Below are 15,453 nucleotides of genomic sequence, written 5' to 3'. Positions count from 1 at the left end.
ATCATTAGATGACGATGCAACTATCGTTATTAAGTATTAATTAAATCATGGTTGACATTGAAATAAGTTTCCTCTTACTGACTACAAGCTACCTGGAAATTTATTGCATTATTTAGAAATTATACTCGACGAAAGTACAAAAAACCATATTTACAAGTTATAAAAAATATTATTCCAATAAACATAGCTAACACACTTTTGCAACAAGACGACAAAAGGTTTGAGTAGTATTTTTCTATGCGTATTAATTTAATTTCCCTCAAAATCAGGCAAGTATGTAAACAAGGAAGTATGCAATTAAGCATTGGGACGACACAAATATGCTTGACATTTTTAGAATGTTTAATTTAATGTCAGTTTTGTAAGCACTTAGGGCAGAATGTCTATACTTTGTTTTTTGAATTAACTTGTTTTAATTGGTTACAAATGCGTGTGTAAAAGCACACTGCATTCACACAGGAATTGCTATTATTTTTTGCAAATCTATTCTTCATCCATTTCCCTCATATGATTACATCTGCCAGTGACGTCTAGCTTGCTTCCAGGTCGACAGGACAATGTCTTTGCCGTGAAAATTAGAAATCTGCAAACGGGTTTCGTGGTGTAGCATCTTGGTTTCAGGTCACTGGAAGAAATGTAAACCGTTTCTGCCTGATCTTCACAAAAAGCAGTCGTTCCCGTCTTGTAACACGTTCCATTAAATGGAAACAGAAAATCCAAGCTCTTCTGACTCGGCTTTACTTGTTTTCCACACAGGTTTGGACGACACTCTGGCTTCCTTTCACTATTAAATACTAACCATTGTCCAGGGGGGCATGGGCCCTATATAAATATAACGTTTTAATGATGTCCATGTACAAGGGCCACTTAACATTTTTCATTCAACATTTTAATTAATTAATTCAAAGGTAAGCAAAACGTGAATTGTACCTGAGAATAGATAAAGTAGCAGCGATCAGTCGGTGGCCAGTATGACCTGGGACGTCCGATGCAATTCTTCATGGGTACGAAACAGGTACATAATGTTGTTTCTCATTTTCAATCTGTCTTTTTATATATAAATTGCATACTTTCATTTGCAGGCAGTCGCATTCTCCATAACCTTCGTGGAGAGGATTTTTCATGAATTTCATCTGCGGAGGACACGGTCCCCTTTCCCCCACCGACCAACATTTTTTGGTCGTGGAGTTATCGAAAGCATATCCTCTCAGGTCAGAACAGGGTCTACAACGTTCAAAAATGAATATCACTATATACACACTTAAAAAACACAATGTTCCTAAATCCATACCCTGTCTTGGAGTAACTTGGACGTGAGTTTCTTCTCCAAGTTTATAACATAACCTAACCTAGTTGCTGCTAATTAGCAAAAGGTTGGCTAATCAGAGACAATTACGCTTTCCCCATACCTAACCTTTTATGATAACCTACCCCTGGGATTAACTTTGATACTTTTGCGGAAATATGAGACTTGAGACAATTATAGAAGAGGGTCTGGTCAGTCTGGGTGTCCTAACGGAGTTTCGAATTTTTTGGTGACAAAACACTTTACATTTACATCATGTTATAAGCTTACTCGCGTCCAAGTTACTCCACTCAATCCATATTCTGATTATTCTGTACACACATCTACTCTAATAAAGTGTTAGTATGATCCCTGGGTCCCTGGGTCCGTCTTCGCAATGCAAATTGCCCCATACAGTAGACAAAGAAGGAAGCGGAGCAACCACTGCATGCATGCACTGCACTGCATGAATAAATGAATACATGAACATGTACACCCCACATACATACATCACTCATCAATAGTGGTTATCATGATAAGTGATCGTGATAAACACTATTAATTAATTATTTTAGTTTGAGAAACTCTACCCACAGCGAGTGGCATGTCAATTCGAATGTATTTTTGACGCTGAATCCAACGCGGTCAATGGTTTTGACCTGCGAGGCCCCCGTGACCTCGCCGTGACCGTAGTGTCCAAATCTGGCTTATTCGTGATGTCGCATATCAATTCGAATGTATTTTTGACGCTGAATCCGAATCCGTCAATAGCTTGGCGTTAATTGTAGAAGTTAACGGGGTTTATGGAACTTAACGGGAGCGTGAAGCGTGGGAATTTAAATAGTTAGCTATGCAGTTACTCCCACGCGACGGGAATTTAAATAATTAGCTATTCAACTACTCCCACAGGGGGGAATCAAATTTTACTGTGACCAGGTTAATTAAAATGCAGTATGACTTGGGCAAACCCTCAGTCTGATGTATGTATGTAGTATGACAAAGTCTCCACTAGGAATTATTTAAAATATAGTATGACGGATTTTTCGCTTTGGGCACACCCCCCACTGGAACTCTAGAACCCGGCCTTGGCCGGGCTATACGCTAGTACATACATAAAATATAAAGAATCGTATAGTCTCATCCACGTATAAATTTCAGTTAATTTTTACATCAACGGAATATTCATTAAATAAAATTTCATTTTTTATTTCTACTGATTATTATTTAAAATATTAACGAATGACACATTGCATAAATATCTAACTGCACAAGGTCTAACTTAAATCACCGCACGTAATGAGTTCACTTACAATTGCTCTGAACTATCTGCAAACGCAAAATCTTCATCCTCGCCAAAATCTGCATTATCTTGAGAAAACAAAGAAACCCCCGTGCTGTTATCCTTATCAATGTCTAAACTGCTTGCAAAACTAATTAGAAAGGCTGCTCCAAAAATTCCCAATAATCCAAAAAATTTGCTGTCGTAGCTCTTCATAATCTCACAGAATAATAAATATATATTTGATTCTAAACCACACTTCTTCACCGAACTTTAGTAGCAATTAATCACTTATTAAACTGGAGGAAGGGCAATCAAATCAAAGGTGTTCACCCAAATATTCATAAGGAAGACGCTTCTGCTGTGGCCAAAATTACAAACTCGTTTGTCAGCCGACACACTCTTGGAAAGTAACCAAGCCACATCATATACACATAAAATATGAGCCAAACCAAAGATCTGCTAAATTCTTACGCTGAATACATAGCGTGGATGCAGTGGTAAATATTGCATGGACTCGAAATGGTAAATAATGGTGAGCGGTCGGATTTCGCTTGAGTATCTTTTTTAATGCTCTACATATTAATCAAATGGTTTCTTGCTCGCAAGCAAGACCTATTACGACTTCACTCTTAACTGCATCAAATTGCACTTTTTCACGTCAATCCTTCATGAACGGTAGAAGAAAAAGTAACGTCAATTTTGATTAGCGTAATTACATTTAATTTAATAGCGCATTTATCACTAAAATAAATCAAGTAACCACAATTCTCCTACATTTCTGTTCCCTCGTCTTTTTACCCATGTTTTTGTTATTTTACAGATAAATGAGCAGAATTTACATCAACTACGCCAACGAAACATTATTCTCAGCTATTTTAGTAATTTATTCAATCCATTTAGACTCACCAAATACCGTGTAGAGATGAAATATGTCAACTGCAATTCAACTTGAAGACCCTGAAAATCAACATGCAAAATTTCTCTTGTAATGATGAAATAACTTTTCATAAGTATATCTACATTCATACGAAACATAGAGTATCACCTGTGTATAATTGACAGTCTACATATATTATTCGAAATCGTGGTTACATATATTGTAAAGGGTGTTAATAAAGTCCGATCCCATGAATTTTTTGGAGCGCGGTTGTTACAAATTCAGCTGGAACTTTTGAACCAGTGAAGTTATTTATTTCAAATTTTTACCATGGGAGGAACAACTAAACGTGTAAGTCATGAGCATCTTAGAGTTAAGATACAAACATTGCATCAGCAGGGGTTTAAACCTGCAGAAATTGTGCAAAAATTGGGCTGCAGCCGCAGAACTGTTTGGAAATGGAAGAACAAAAATTTTGTCCACGACAAAAAGCGACCCGGGCGACCCAGAAAGGTGTCACCTACCACAAAGAGAATGATTAAAAACAGACTTTACAAGAAAACCGGTAGTTCATTACGTAATTGTGCAAGGGAGTTAAATGACTCAAAACGCTATAAAGAGAAGAAGAAGCAAATTAACTATGTGACCGTGCAAAAATTTGTGAAATCTACGAGGTGGGGTCACACAGCTTACAAACTAACCAAAAAACCTCTCATGTCACAAAAAAATATCGATGACCGTCTGAAATTTGGAGAACTCCTTCAGAAAAGTGGCCATTTGAGTGAAAAAAGACTTGGTGAAGAATTGCGCAGTCACATCCTTTGGACTGACGAATCTATTATTGAGCTATATCCAAAATTGAACCAACAAAATGTTCGTTACAGGACAGAAAACAAATCGGATGTACCATCAAGAGCAGTCCCAAAATTCGGGCTTAAAGTTATGGTAGCGGGTGGATTTTGTGCACGTGGCGTGACTCCTCTACATATCATACCAAAAGGCCAAACAGTCAATGCAAAGTATTATATGGAAAAAATATTACCTATCTATTTCGATAGCATGGGGAACAAGGAAATATTTCCGAATGAAAGAAAAATAGTTTTCATGCAGGATGGTGCTACAGCCCATACAGCAAAAGCGAGTTTGAGTCTCATCAAGACGCAAGTTTCAACGGTCTGGAGCAAGGGGGTGTGGCCCGGAAACAGCCCAGATTTGAATCCCCTGGAGAACCTGTGGTCCATACTTAAGGAAAATGTATACAAAGAACCACAACCCCGGACGAGGGAAGAGCTAGTAAAAAAAGTTCAAGATGTATGGAATTCGATTCCCACAGACACATTGGAAAAATTAGCACAGAGCCTTAAACAAAGAGTTGAGGGCATGGTTAAAGTAAATGGTAACAAGACCAAATACTAAGGTAAATATGTCGAACATTTTTTGTAAGTATCACGGGTAGTTTTTTTATACTAGCCTTCACTTTTTTATAGGAAAAATGGGATCGGACTTTATTAACACCCTTTATATGTATCTTTTGTTCATCATTTAAACACACAAACTGAATTGTTTTACAACCAATAATAAATACCTAATAATGCATGTTTTAAAATGATTTTAATTATCCGTGATATTAATATTGTTCGCTAGGAAGTACAAGAAGTACCCTAAACCCCTTCGATGAGGAACAATTATGTAAGGCAGCGCAATTAATAAACCTGATTTCCAATTTACGGAACATTTTATTTATTTACTTAACGTAAAACGTGTGTAATAATTATTGCTTACATACTTTAGACGTGCCATGAAATGAAAGTAAAGTACATTATCACGGCAATTAAGTCTACAGCAGCTCATCAAGTTAGGTGGAAGGTGGCGAAAGTGAAATTTAATCTGTACTTATATTTAGACGGATTTGACGGTCAGTGATCACCTTCTCCAAGCTGGCAAAAGTTAATATCTAAATATTTAGATGCAGTTTGGAGTTGTGTGGTATCATTGTAAGAATAAATGACCTATTTAAACCTGGCTTCGTATCCGTGAAGAAAAGATGCATTCAGTTCTGAATTGACTGACTCTCAACGGACTGACTGTCTTCAACTCTCAACAAAATTTCCTCGTCTACACATTCGCATATTTATGTACTGAAATATAACTAAGCGTATGAAAGAGGAATTTGTCACGAAGTAAAGTTTCTACCAAAATAGATTTACAATAAAAGCCATGAACTATTTGTAGCTCTGCTTAATGAAGCCTAAAAAGTAGCAAGTTCCGGAATTCCTACTGCAAGCTAAATGCATAATCATAACCCAAAACAAGGATGATGAGCTTCAATTTACTGCTCAGATTCACTCTAAATTTCATCGGATTGGTTCAGTGATTTTGTATAATTATGGATGCATACTAACTACTAGCAATATTTTGTAAGTTCGGTAAACGAAGTGAATTCGTCAAAGCATAACTAATGCAAATACGTATGTAACTCATCTCAGTCGGTAATCGCTATTTCAATTAAAGCAGGTTGAAGTGAAAAACAGGAACAATCAACAAACAATCTTTTTTGACTGTAAGCCGAACGTCTTTCAAATATTTGTCAACAATATGTTGGTTCCAATCGTGAATTTACATTTTAATTTGGAGTGGATTACATCAAGTTTTACATATTTGGATAAAATTAAATCCATTTATTAACACAATGCACACTTTCGAAATCCATAAATAAATGCAATTTACTTTATACATAAATACAAATACAGTGCTCATATTAGTTGTTAGTACATTTACATATTTATGTATCTACATATTTAGTTCTGAGACAAAAGCATGCAAATAAGTGCGTTGACATAATATGATGTGTTCGATATACACTTCCCGATGCACAATCAGATTCGGTCCGAATGCGTTCCACGGGTGGCTAGCGAATTCGGCCCACATGCGGATCTTGCCACAAAAAGATTTCCCCCCGAATGCGTAACCCGAATTCGGTCCGTATGCGACTTTCAGCATTCTATGCGCTTTCGGAGTACAGCTTTCTATCCGCGTGCTATATATCTCACTCGCTCCGAATGATATTTCCCGAATTTAAAATAATTAAAATACACAAGTCGAAAGTTCACAAATCAATTTACTTTATTTAATGTAGCAACGGAATACATATAAACTTACATTTATATTGCATCCTAATATACTGACAAATTATATCATTTTATAATACCACCTAGAATGGAAACTTACTTGAAAATTTAAGAAGAGAGCTTTGGTGTTTTCCCAGCTCATATCGGATACAACAAGATTGGTTTATTTTTGATTACTTCTGACTTCCTGGACCTGATGGCCAAGAACACTGGGCACTTATTGGCACTTAACCAGTTTGCTGACACATCCGAAACCAAAGTTTTATCTTCTTCTACGAAAACCACGGCAACGGGTTTATTCTTTAAACTATTCACTGTTTTCTGGGACGTTGAGTAGCGAAATCAGCGACCGGTGCTAAGTGCTAATAGCGAAAGGCATGGCATATAGTTTTTAAAAACCCCGCTGCTGAGCTGAGCTCGCCCCGCATTCGGGCCGTAGTCGGCAGCAGAATTCGGATAGCGAGAGAAAATCCGAATTCTGCTCGATAGCATAAATTTGTCGGTTAAACGAAATCTTTTTTTAGCTTTGAAACCGAAGGTGGCCCACCCGCTACTGTGAGTTACTACATAGAATCTGAAATTAGAAATCTATCCGTAGTCGTAATTGAGGCGATAATTTCGGCCGCCTCTAAACCGAAAACATCGTATGCGGGACGCATTCGGGCCGAATCTGATTGTGCATCGGGTTATGTCTCATCAGCCTACATCATCATTAGCCCGTTGGCATGCACATTGTATAACTTTTGCAAATTTTCATATTATTGTTATTATTTTAGAGAATGTTGATCTGTGATGAAACTGCAAAACGAATAAATATCATTCAACTATGCAGTTTTGGCAGTTTTGCAATTTTTATATGGATTCACTCCAAGGGGAATTTATTACATTCTTTTAGATAATGATTACTAACTTATATGATTATTTAATTAGTTGAATGTCAAAACGATATTTCCAACTGTAAAGTTAACTACTATGCACTACTAAAAAATAACCACGTGTGTACCATCAAATCAGGATGCTTTTGTAACGTCTGAGTGGTGGAAATTGCTGAAAATTAAAAAAAAACTTTAATGTCAACTTCTTAAAACCCCTCTCGCCGTCAAAAATTTTCATGTTTCATATCCAACAATAAATATATGCAATCAATGTACTTTTACCAATGTTTGTGTACATATGCACGTACATTTCATACACATTGCTACATGTTTTATATATACGAGAATGAAATTTGTTTTCCTCTTTACCTGAATAGATATAAAAATACGTCGTATTTGTCACATTTAGTTGCCATTCAAAGGTCGGGTAAAAAGTACAACATTGCGAAATAAGCTACAAAAATGTAAGCTGAAAAATCTAAGTACCTGCTTTGGGCACATTTCTGTGGGCAGGGGTCGACCTACTGTATGGCAACTAAATGTGGAATTGGTTCTTGTCAATTCTTCATTTTCTGTGACAAGGATGCATCAAGATCGATTACTTTTTTGGCAGTCTTTGACAACAAAACTTGAACAAAGACAGGTTTGTGGGGCGTGTCATTGTTCTCTGATGAGGAAGCTCCAGTTTAGATGGCGAAACTAATTGATGGAGTTTCACGAATTATGATCATGTAATGCAGTAGGTAAGATAAAGTTATGCAGCGGATGCAGAAAAAAATGATCTGAAAAGCCTTGATCAATTAAGTTCATGCAACTGTGGCGATGGGTTTATTATAAACAAAAACAATAAAATCTACAAATGGCATGCGTCAAGGTTAATGGGAGAATGGAGAACTGGATCATTAGATTGGTTGAAGTTAGTCGTATCTGTAAATTGTCACCTTTAATCTTGTAAAGAGACAATTATCTTGCTAAATACATTGTTATTTTTATTGATAGATTGGCTTTACATAATAAAATACTGTTTTCAATGTTGACCCAACCTTCGAATAATTTCCTCGTTTAAATTTTCTTTAGTTTTAATGCAATTCTCATCACCACACTGCACTGTCTTTTTCCAGTACTTTGAGTTAACCACTGATTTTGTGACATATGTATTAATTCGTCAATAATAATTCTTTTCCGTCAATTTATTCTGCAAAATTCACTCAAATGTAGCTGATTTTCTACACTCTCCTGTTGCAGATTCCTTTTGACCTGGCATACAAGGAAGGGGTTTTGCACCATTGAGCAGTGTCTTGACTTCAATATTGAATTGTTTGCACTCGGTGACATATCGCTGGTCTCTCAGCACTAAATAAATGTTAAGTTCTGGGTCTTCACAGAAGCCTTTTGCACCAAATTTGTAGCATTTTCCTCGATGGCGAAACCAGTATTTCTTATTTCCTTTAGCAAGATCCCAATCGTCAAGAGTGTTTTCTAGACAACTTCGTTTACTACAGATGGAAACATCGTTGTCGTTTAAAACGAGCCATTCATCGGATTGACACGGGCCCTAAATTAACGAAAATGTACGCATATTCAATTTCATCATTTGTTGACGCTTGTTTCATACCTGATCAAACAGCCAAAAGCATTGATCCGATTTTTCCCAATAAGCAATTGGACGCGAAATTCCAAGATGTTGATCCTTGCAGTCGCACTGTCCGTAAGCAGGGTTTGAATTGCTCTGGTAGAATTCCATGAATGGGCCACAAGGAGATGGTTCTTCACTACCCAGATTTTTATTAGCAAATTTGTAACAAATGTCCGTTTTCTTGTAAATTCCGGATCCATCAGGGCAGGTTCTATTTGACATACAATCATACACGTAATACTCAACGAACACAAATAAGTAGAACATATCTGTTGCATATGTAACCGGACTTTGGATTATTAGGAATCTGGTCAGGCACAATTTCTGCTACTGGTTCTTGACTTCCAGGTGGAAATATATGAATACCAGGGCCAGAAATTGGTGATGGAATGACAGTAGGTCCATTCGGAGCACCTGGAAATATACTTAACTCGGGTTTTGCAACTTTATCAGCAGGTATTTCAGAATCTAATGGAGCAGCAGGATGGACGTTATCAAAGTCTGGGGCAGTTGGAGGTTTTTGTTCGGTTTGGGTGGCACAGAGGGGCTGTTTCTGCTGTCGTCCATGACTATGACCGTGATGACGATTCGCATATACAGGAGGATTGGCATGAGACAAAACAATAAATATTACACCAATGACTGTTTCAAGATGGTAAACTTTTCTAGGTCTGCAAATCTTCATTTTCGTGTCTTAACTCACAACAACAATTAATTCCAGAAACAGATCTATGAATATGTTGACTTTGATTAAGCTGGAATTTTAATAATGACTCAAATTATGCACGGAATATTACTTTGAAGACAAAACCAAGTACGGATTTCTGGATGGGATTAATCAAGGCAAACTTTAAAGAATACCACTGCACCACCATTATTCTCATTAAAGTTGCATTCAACCATACAGAGTTTTATTCCCGTTGAATACAATTCATTTGAAAGCCAGGGCAAAAAGTGTGCAAAATCATCCACTGTGACCTTCTGGAGAGCAAAAATGAACATAGCATTTGACTTACTTTGTTTTGTAATGGGTGTATGAGAGAATGATATCTTTTACTTTCTGGCTATGCAAATATCAATGTATCTCAGTCACACATGCATAGATCTCCGTGAATAAAAGAGGAACCAGCAGCATAACAAATATACCACAAGAATCGGGAATGACTTTGTGTTTTTTTTAGAGAAGCTGGCTGGTACCATTCAATGCAGTTTTTATCCACCATCAGCGTTCTTCTTTTATTTCGAGGTAGACAATAATACCTGACTTCATACTATGATCTTTGCTTTGTTGTGAATAGATTTTAACTTTGTCCAGTAGAGGGATGTCCATGCGATATTCATAGAAGCCCAAACGACATATTATTACATATTATCCAAAAATTAACGTACTTCAGATAACGTCACAAGGTTTATTTACAATAGCGACAACTTTAATCCGCTAATAGTTATATGTATTAGTTAAAACATGAATAGAAGAATAAAGTAAACCTTCTGGAATATATTCATCATCTCATGTCACCAAGTGACACATATTAACGGCATGTCCAGTGCTTACCATCTTATTTCTGATTGCACTTAAAATCATAAACAATTCGTAATTATCGTCAGGCATGAATGGTCAAAATATGCATAAAGCTTCCTTTAACGAGGGATTTTGAACATTACTAAATACTACATCTATTTAGGAGCTACATCGAAGCTCAGAGTAGAAAATTATTATTTTAACTACAAACTTTTAATTTGTCAATGTTTAACAATTTTGCTTATTGTGTATCGTTGAGAAGAAACATAAATTGGTGGAGTAAGTGGTAGATCGATGACACGCATTTTGCATTGGAATTTAAGCCCACCAATTAACTATACAGTAAAGCATTCTTAACCAGTTAAAAAAATCCATATGGCCAATTCCACAGTCTATATAGCAACTACCTAACGGGGGTTATCCAAATTGTATAATCGTAAAATACTATTAAGCATTATCCGTAGGGGGAATCTAATAGAGAGGATTTTTTCTGAAATAGACATATATCATGCATACTATTTTATGCATTTGTCTCAATTTTTTGTTGAATTTGACGTAAATAACTATACTTTGGTCCTGCTAAGAGTTCCAGCTTGTAATTTTATTAGTATTTTGTAAAATAAGCGCATGAAAATGAAAATAATAAAATGCTACAACACATTTTGAGTTTTGTTCGACCACAGTAAACTTTGATTTTATTGTCTTTTGACCTTGCGTATGAAACGATGTGTATAAACTTATAAAATATTTTTCTAGACTTTGCTTCCTTAATAAATAATACATTTGATGGCACATATATCACTGGATTGCACGAGGTGCGATATGCCTTAGCAAGCACATCTTTGAGGGGCTGGCCTGCATTCCAAGAAAGGGAAGAAAAATTTGTAGGCAGCACAGCTTCTGAGGCGTTGACATGACCATGAACATTCGGCTGAGTTCATCGGACCCTGCCGCGACTCCTGAAAACTCGTTTGTGACCTTGATGTCGTTGGCGTGGCCGTGATGAGGACGACAGAAATGGCCACCACCATCAGCAATAAAGCCATTTTATGGTTTGGGAACATGTTGATCTGAAACAAAGTGAAATATTATAAGTCAATGTACAATGAAAATTTGGCTGAAAATTTGGGTGAAAAGATTCTGAAAAGCCAAGTAAGTGTACCTGCTTGCTTGCGATAGCTATTGCTGCTTATTATGAGAATATGTAGAAATATATTAGCGACGAATGTTGTATCTGGACTTGAAGTACTGATGTCGTGGAAGTGGGAATGATATTGATCTTGCATCTTTTCGTGTCTCTCAATTTATATTCGGATGCAGAGGTGACAGAAAGAACGAAATGCGGAGATTATACTAGTTTGAATCTGCGAAAAACTAGTTTAGGTTTAAAACTTTTCTAATTGTTCCCATTCTTTTGGCTGATTAGTATGACTTGGAATTCATGAGGAGGTTTAACTCATTGTTAGAATGCGATTTGGTCCACGTAATGACGGAGAAATTTAAATTTAAATTGAATTAATTTAAAAAATCAAAAAATTACAATTTATTAGACTTTGTATTCCTCTTTAATGAATGAGTGCTTTGAATTGCAAAAGCTTTTTGTCTGTGGATATGGCACGAGTGTGTGTTATTCAGTTGGAAATATATACTGTATGTCTGTCTGCAAGTTTTGAATATGAAATTTTCAGTAAAAGTTGTATAACACAATTATGAAAAAAATGTATCAAGTCGGAGCAGATGTCAATAATTTCTACGAGTGATTACTGTGTTGGGGCTCACGTAGGCACAACAATAAAAAACATGTCACTTCTATCTAAATGAAAGATGGGAGACGCGTTCAATATTTATTCTGCAGATATGTACACGGTATTTGTTCCACGCATGTAGTGGGAAGTATGACAGCTATATTTTTGTTATTGAAAATTGGTGTTTTCACATAAACAATTTGGGTTTTTTGATAGATATACGCAATCACCAATTATTGAGTTCCAACTAATTCTAAGTATTGAGAATTTGGTAATTGAACTTTAAGATAACGGTTTACCATGCATTTATTGTGGGTAGCTAATTTCAGGTAATTTCTGGACATGATCTGGTAATGATCACGCGAAAAGGCAGACCCTAGTTATTGACAGCTTCGCAGAAGGGTAATAAGCATACAAACACCTTCAAGAAACAATAAGAATGAGTAAATATATAATATCTGGTAAGTAATAGTTCCACTATTGGAAAGCAATTAGTACTTCTTATTATAATTATAACTAGGCCTTTTAAATTAAGGAGTTAACAGTTAAAGATTCCCGACAAGTGATGTTGTCCGCTCCAAATGTTAAAATTACTAAATGAGAAGAGCTATGGCTTAATTTTGACAATTTGATGACGCGGTTTGAAGGATGAGCAATCGTCAAGTCAGTTCTGCTAATTGATTCAAGAAGGCCATCACCGTTCTTGAAAATAATAAACTACAACCTTACGAAGCTGTCTCACGTGCTTACAGAGGCAGATGCACACGCACTGTAATGCATTACATGGAAGGTTTAGATGAGTTAAACCCCACATAAATTATTCATTTCTCCACAGGCGAAAAATTAGCAACGACTTGTGATTTATAGACACATCTCATGCTCATCCTGAACCTCGTCTAAGAAAGATTACGCAGTTAGTCATTCGTGGTCATTACAATCGCTCACTGTTCATTGTTAAATTTAGGTGCAGATTTCCTTGTCTCCCCAGTTTCAGTAGTTCGTAAAAGAACCCACACATCTCTCAAAATGGACCCGAAGAGAGGCAGCATTTCTATTTTAGCCAATTGTTTGATTGTGCTGGTAGTTTTTGTCGCTCTCGCACAATCTGCGCCGAACAATTCCACTGCGCCAACGGTAGAAAAATCGACAAGCAAATCACCCTCTCTCGCCCCCACCGTAACAAACGCCACGACCTCTGGAAACAAGACATCGAATGCTTCGGACGAGGATTGCGAAGCGGAACCAGAACCAACCAGTACCGAGGGACTCAAAAACACTACGAAACTTCCAGGTGGGGAGCGGCAAGGAAAAGTGTTGACTCCGGATGACAAGGACAAGTACAAGCACGAAAATGGGTCCGCCATACCCGAACCAGTGATTGCCGCCACCAAAGCAAATGCCACAACTGCTTCTCAGCCAGGTAAACGATTTTTGCATTTTGTTTCAATACCAAAGGCCTCACGAAATATTTAACATCTAAAAAACATATTTAATCTAACCAGAAATCAAACATAGAAATGTGTATTTGTAAATTCCATTGTTCATAAGAAGCCATTTAGATATTAAATTTATCCTTGACAGAAGTATAATAAATGAGTCCTGGACGCAAACAGCCTGTATGCACATGTGTACTTGCGATAAAATATTGCACATCGTAAACCGTTTGTGCAAACTGCCAAAGTGTCTGTTTGCATTTCAATTCAGCATCGATAGAAAATATTTTCGCCACCAATTAGATCTTCATACAAAGCAAATGCTCATCTTGTATAATAAATTTACGACTTGCCAGAAGCCAGTAGTTATCACCATTTGATATTTTTAATGGAATTGGTCAAATTAATTTAGACTGAAGCAAAATTGAACCACGTTACCATTTCAGCGTGGCATGATTGCATATTCGTAACGACGGATGTGCTTTGTTTATTGAGAGATTACAATTGTGATTTAATTGACACTAATATTACTTATGATCCATTAACTCTTTATGTTGGATCAATTAACTTATTGAAATTATCGATGAAATAATATCTGTAATAAATGTTCGCAGGGGGTGACGCAGCCAAACTTCAAGGAAATAATTCGACTACGACCACAACAGCAGCACCTTCGGCGTCCGGGGCCACCACATTTGCTTCATCACCATCTCTGTGGACCAATGTCATTTTCGCAACTTTGCTCTCGTCCTTCGCCTCCTCAGCCTTGTAAATTCAATTATTTTAGTGGTAGGTAGGAAGTAGACTAGTTTTCATCTTGGATTATTGTGGTCAGGCAGGATTACAAAATAGACTAAAATGTGCAGCATGTTGCTTAATTTTCTGTTAATTGTTTTTGTTAAAGGGGAAATGAGATGCTTCTCAGACACAAAAGTTAACTATTTGGTAGATGCAAAATATACATATACATACGTACAACACTTGTCTTTAGTTACTTGTTGCTTGATGATTTTCCAGAAATGTATCAATCAAACCACTCTACGCTCATTTGGATTACAAGTTTTATATGGTCATTTTGGCCATATACAGACAAATCAATATAGAAAACATGTATGTATTTTGACGTATAGATTTCAAGCCCCATCGATGAGATCATGATCAAGATCAAACTGTGGAAACTTTTTGAAAGTGTTTTTGCTGCGAATTGACAATGAGCAAATGCAAATTTTCTGTTGAAGTGACATGGACAAAAGATTATTGAATTGAAATTCAAGTCATACATATGCGACGTTTTCTATGTCTTGTGAAGTTTACATTTCTTGTAGTGTCTCTTGTAAGTTCTCTTATACAGTAGGATAGTAATATGCAAGTAATATGCATGTAGTATGTGGATTTCGGTTAGAAACAAACTGAGGTCATCACGGTCACCATCAATCACTTGCATTATGCATAGAATATGTCTACAAGTACAATATGAAGTTATATGATAACCTGTGAGCTAACCAAATATCGATTTGAATATTAATATCTTTGTCATTGATTTAAATATGCGAAAATTATTATCGAGAACCATCTAGTCCGTGTAACTAATTCCAATTGGCTGCAGAAATGCATTGCCGCTAAACTTTTGTGGGAATTATTTTGTAATAAAGTAATCATGTAAACATTTA

General features: G+C 36.5%; 3 protein-coding genes and 3 long non-coding RNA genes across 7 annotated transcripts; 2 read left to right on the top strand and 4 right to left on the bottom strand.

Annotated features, from left to right (window-relative positions):
* Positions 1-67: 67 nt before the first annotated feature.
* Positions 68-2,946, bottom strand: LOC110863204. The gene is made up of 4 exons (XM_022112458.2): positions 2,596-2,946; positions 1,071-1,224; positions 931-996; positions 68-822 (listed from the first exon to the last, which is right to left on the bottom strand). The coding sequence occupies exons 1-4, from the start codon at positions 2,778-2,780 to the stop codon at positions 484-486; spliced, it is 744 nt and encodes a 247-aa protein (XP_021968150.1). The 5' UTR covers positions 2,781-2,946; the 3' UTR covers positions 68-483.
* Positions 2,947-3,073: 127 nt separating this feature from the next.
* LOC118436281 lies at positions 3,074-5,162 on the top strand. 2 transcript variants are annotated; one of them, XR_004835326.1, is made up of 3 exons: positions 3,074-3,275; positions 3,388-3,552; positions 5,089-5,162. It is a non-coding gene; the product is annotated as an uncharacterized LOC118436281 (long non-coding RNA). The 2 variants fall into 2 exon arrangements; XR_004835324.1 differs by lacking the exon at positions 5,089-5,162 and having other exon boundaries at positions 3,388-3,699.
* Positions 5,163-6,549: 1,387 nt separating this feature from the next.
* On the bottom strand, positions 6,550-7,968 carry LOC118433518. The gene is made up of 2 exons (XR_004833418.1): positions 7,817-7,968; positions 6,550-7,619 (listed from the first exon to the last, which is right to left on the bottom strand). It is a non-coding gene; the product is annotated as an uncharacterized LOC118433518 (long non-coding RNA).
* Positions 7,969-8,246: 278 nt separating this feature from the next.
* Positions 8,247-10,018, bottom strand: LOC110860994. Its single transcript, XM_022110110.2, has 3 exons — positions 9,374-10,018; positions 9,063-9,294; positions 8,247-9,002 (listed from the first exon to the last, which is right to left on the bottom strand). The coding sequence occupies exons 1-3, from the start codon at positions 9,766-9,768 to the stop codon at positions 8,652-8,654; spliced, it is 978 nt and encodes a 325-aa protein (XP_021965802.1). The 5' UTR covers positions 9,769-10,018; the 3' UTR covers positions 8,247-8,651.
* A 1,254-nt stretch (positions 10,019-11,272) lies between these two features.
* Positions 11,273-13,090, bottom strand: LOC110842181. Its single transcript, XR_002547312.2, has 2 exons — positions 11,768-13,090; positions 11,273-11,675 (listed from the first exon to the last, which is right to left on the bottom strand). It is a non-coding gene; the product is annotated as an uncharacterized LOC110842181 (long non-coding RNA).
* Positions 13,091-13,242: 152 nt separating this feature from the next.
* Positions 13,243-15,453, top strand: LOC110842037. Its single transcript, XM_022087739.2, has 2 exons — positions 13,243-13,770; positions 14,398-15,453. The coding sequence occupies exons 1-2, from the start codon at positions 13,377-13,379 to the stop codon at positions 14,553-14,555; spliced, it is 552 nt and encodes a 183-aa protein (XP_021943431.1). The 5' UTR covers positions 13,243-13,376; the 3' UTR covers positions 14,556-15,453.

This window comes from Folsomia candida, unplaced genomic scaffold, assembly GCF_002217175.1.
Source record: "Folsomia candida strain VU population unplaced genomic scaffold, ASM221717v1 Fcan01_Sc001, whole genome shotgun sequence".
NCBI lineage: Eukaryota > Metazoa > Arthropoda > Collembola > Entomobryomorpha > Isotomidae > Folsomia > Folsomia candida.
This window is presented reverse-complemented; position numbering and strand designations above follow the sequence as displayed.